The sequence below is a fragment of the Cupressus sempervirens genome, chromosome 1, assembly GCF_028749045.1.
Source record: "Cupressus sempervirens isolate cs-2001-9-10 chromosome 1, ASM2874904v1, whole genome shotgun sequence".
Lineage (NCBI taxonomy): Eukaryota > Viridiplantae > Streptophyta > Pinopsida > Cupressales > Cupressaceae > Cupressus > Cupressus sempervirens.
The window spans coordinates 273,295,085-273,299,464 of NC_143118.1; the positions used below are offsets into that span (position 1 = coordinate 273,295,085).

A 4,380-nucleotide genomic window follows, 5' to 3' on the forward strand; every position below is an offset into this window, starting at 1 on the left:
CCCTTTTTTTCTTCTTTTAAAAACGAAGATATGTAGTTTAAATTTGGAAAAATTGCATCCGAAAAATGAGAGTTTCCAATTTAAAAAAAAATCCTAAAATATGTTGAATTTCCAATAAGTTCTCTGAAAAACTAGAACTAAAATGATTGTAATTAGGAAAAATAGCTTATACAATCTTTTTTCAAGAATAATTAGTTTATACAATATTTTATCAACAATAATTAGTTTAAACATTGTAGGAAAAAATTAAAAATCATTTAGGGATGATGCAGTTTCTAAAAAGGCGAAGCCCAACATAGCATGCACAACATGTGTTGTTTTTGTTTTGACATAAGTTTTAAAATGGTTCATTATTCTCTCTCTCTCTCTCTCTCTCTCTCTCTCTCTCACACACACACACACACACACACACCATTTTAGTAGGAGAGACCCACAAAAAGGTAGAAAATTAGAGAGGGAGAATGGCTAAAGTTGCAAACTGTGGGTGTGGGGGTTTATCAGCATTTTGGGAAAACTCAAAGCGATGCATGACCATGATAATAGTTCAGATTGGTTTTGCAAGGATGAATATAATCTCAAAAATTGCACTAAGCCATGGAATGTCTCCATTTGTGGTGGTATTTTATAGGAATTTAGTTGCTATAGTGGTCACTGATCCTCCTCTAGCATACATCTTAAAGAGGTGAGGAAATATGAATTATAACGCAGAAGCTCTAAATAAAAGTCATACTCTAACAATAGGGCATGACAATTCTGTAGAAAATTTGAAATTCCAATGCATTTGCTGCATGAAAAAGGTATACATTTGAAAGAAAACAAACTGTTATTGAAGCGCAGTAAGGGTAGAAAATAAAATGACCAATAGGAGACGTCATAAAAGAACACTTGATGATCACCAACTAAGAAGTGCCTAAAATAGCTACCACGGTAAAGTGAAGATAGTTAATAAAGGAATCCCATATCAGTGAACAATTATTTCAATAAACAAAGCAGGATCCACGCAATGAAGAACACCATAGAATGTTAGGGAAACGTGCAAAGGGCACGTGCTTTGAGCTGTGTAAAGAACATATGGAACTACACCTATTCCAAATTGATTGCATGACAACATAATGAAAAAGACTACAGGGAAAAATCATTTGGGACCAATAGAAATGCATTGAAAATTACAATGAGGATAATGATAAATGAAAATGGAGCGGGAAAGAGGATTTTTGTGGCTTTTTTTTTAACAGTTTTCCCCAAACAACCTGTAATAGGAAAGCATGGTGAAAATATTAGATCTCAGCTATGGGCGGCACAGACTATCAAAGGATAATAATAGCATAGCGCAAGTAATATAGTAGAGTAGATTGACATGAAATGCAGGCAATAGTAGCAGAATCAGTCAGACTTTAGAATATTTAAATAATTTAATACTTATAATCTCAAAGTTTATATAACTTATTAATATTTATTTATTTAATTTAAGATGCACTTACATTTAATAAATTCAACCTTATTAAATAAAATAAAATATTTTATATTTTCATACGTCCAGATGATTATTAATATTTTTGTATCTTTTTATAATAATAAAAAAATACAAAAAAATAATGCATCTTAATAAAGTGCAAGATGAAAGAAAATTAGTGAAACCCAACCAAGATGTATATGAATTTAAAGAAGAAAAAACATCAAACCGCTAGCTAACTCCCATTAGAGGGGCATTGAACAAAATACCATCCTAGGAAAGAGGGACCAATAGTCATCAGAATCAACTTTATCAATATGTAATCATGGAATGAAATATATAGCAATATATTGCTATCTTAATAGTTGTAGACATTAGAATAGTATTTAATGCAAACCTAGCAACGATTATATAACTTTATCTTCTCTGGTATATTTGGGATCATGATTGATTGAGGTGTTTTTTTGTCATTAATTATGGCACCACGTTCGTGGAGAACTAGATTAAAGTAAGCTCTGTGTCTGAATGAAATCATATAATTCGAAACGGTTATACTCGTCAGTTGAGTTTAAGATTGCTTCAATGCGAAAGAGAGCAAACTAATAATATCAGCAGCAGCAGTGACAGGGGAGATGGTAAATTTTGACACAAACAGCAGTGAAAGTGAAGGAGGAGAAGAAACACTAGTAGCTTATATAACAACAACAGAGGGTACATTAAACAAGGGGGCAGTAAGCCTTATGACGTGAACATGAAACGTACTAAGCCCTGATCAGTGAGAGCAGAGCGAACCAACATAGTAATACTAGTAACAAGAGAGGAACATAGTAATAGTAGTAACAAGAGAGGAACATAGTAATAGTAGTAACAAGAGAGGAACATAGTAACATGAGGAGCAGAAGACAGCAGCATAGTGACTAATGAAGAACATAAAGTCAGGCTTGCTGGTAGAGATGACTGGCGGAGAGAGATTCGTGGGGTAGGGCGAGTCCATAGGGTGTCTGGTTGGCGCAGTCGAGGTTGGGGCCGGTGCTGACTCCCAACATCTGGCAGTACCTCTCGAAGAAGCCGATGCGATTCTCCATCTGCTTGTTGGACCCTTTCCCGCACTCGAGCCCTCCGTTGATAATGTTGGTAGTCATTCCGAACCCCGCGCTCCTGCCCGCCGCAACGTCGTTCTGCGACGGCGTCCAAGCGCCCGTCATGACGTCATGGCAGGACGGCTTCGGAGACTGCGGCGTCATCCAGAACCAGATCGCCGTCTCGAAGGAGATGACGGGGTCTCGAGCGACTATGTCCGGGTCGTTCAGCCCGTCGAAGCCGATGGCATTCCCAGCCGGCACGTAGTTGTAGTTCCTGCAGAGTACATATACATGCAATGCAATTCAGAAGTGGAAAACCAGCCAATACCTAAACCAACTTATAAGTACTTAACTCGAAGTTACCATGATAGCTGGATGGGCCCTCGGCCGTAGTACTGCTTTCCCGCAGCGCAAGGAACCTGCCGCGAGTCGCAGTAATCTGCCTTGTTAATCTCTTCGACGAAGCAGTATCCCCAAGCGTATGGACCGTCTGGCGCTGTTGCCCACCCACCTGTTCATCATCAGATATTGCATGACATGACTTTCTATAAGTTATATCGATTGAGCTCATTAGATTATAAGATCACACAAGCTGCTCGGAATGCAAAATCATTAGTCAGTCAGTTACCAGTGGTTTCGTGCGATGTTTGGGCTAGGAAAGCGGCGAGCTCTCTTTTCTGAGTGATCAGATTACCGGTGGTGCCAAAGCCGGGGAAGTCATTGGCAGCTGCAATGAAGGCGTTGTAAGTGTAGAAATCCTTGGCGGGGCAGACGGAATCGTTTCTGTGCTTGAGCATCTCATTGAAGACATCTTCGGTAATAATGGAGGCCACGCCTTGGCCAGGAGGGGAAGGGGGAGAGGGAGGGGAAGGGGAAGTGGGAGGGGGAGGAGGGGGCGAGGATCCTCCTCCGCCGTCGCACTGGCTCTGGCAGCCGGGCTGACGGCAGTAGGGTTCAGTGTTTCCACACCACCCGTACTCGCTGCAGCACAGCCCGTTTGCACACACGGCCCCGCCCGCTTGCGACCCGCATTGCTGACCAAATGCACCAGGAACGCCCACAACCAACACAGCACACAATACCATTACTATTACTATTACCCTCGCCATTCTTAAACTCTAAGTCGATGATATGCTTGCTCAGGATATGCTCGAAACTCTCCTATTTATAGACTTCTTTTACAACCACAGCGCGTGTGGTGTTGGTGTTGGCTCATGTGGACCACATTCTACCATCTAATCCATACCTTGTCCTCCAGGGAATCCATGCCTCGCACGCCATTAAAGTTTCTCAAACTCTTTCTAGAGAAGGGAAGCACGAGTTGAACAGAATGTACTAATTCAACATGTTTTCTTTACTGTTCGAAAACTACTTGATCGTAATGTATTCTCGTGTGTCTCATTCATATAGCAAAATATAAAAAATGAAGATAAATAATAAGACAGTATGCGACCCCACATTGCAGATAGGTCTCAGTTTCTCAATAATAGAGTCCTATAATAAAATATGATGTACTTGTACACACGCATTAAATACACCGGCATTATGCAATTCACATATGTACAATACTATTCTATATAGATCGCATGTTTGATAACTTCAAAAAATATACTCAAGGACATCACTTCTACTCCATTTTTTCTAGAACACTCAATTTTTTCTCATCCAAATAATGTGCAATGAATGTTATTGTGAAGATTTGTACAATCTAATATTAAAATGCCCTAAAAAAAGTGGTATTCTCATGTGTTCTCTACTGTTCGAAAACTACTTGATCGTAATGTATTCTCATTTGTCTCATAAATATAGAAAAATATTAAAATGAAGACAAATAATAGGACAATA

At 39.3% G+C, this 4,380-nt stretch overlaps 1 protein-coding gene across 1 annotated transcript; it reads right to left on the bottom strand.

Moving 5' to 3' along the window:
* Positions 1-2,117: 2,117 nt before the first annotated feature.
* Positions 2,118-3,683, bottom strand: LOC149577172 (putative inactive chitinase-like protein LaCIC). Its single transcript, XM_089822578.1, has 3 exons — positions 3,164-3,683; positions 2,899-3,046; positions 2,118-2,809 (listed from the first exon to the last, which is right to left on the bottom strand). Exons 1-3 carry the CDS (start codon positions 3,642-3,644, stop codon positions 2,389-2,391), a joined length of 1,050 nt encoding a protein of 349 aa, XP_089678704.1. The 5' UTR covers positions 3,645-3,683; the 3' UTR covers positions 2,118-2,388.
* Positions 3,684-4,380: the final 697 nt, after the last annotated feature.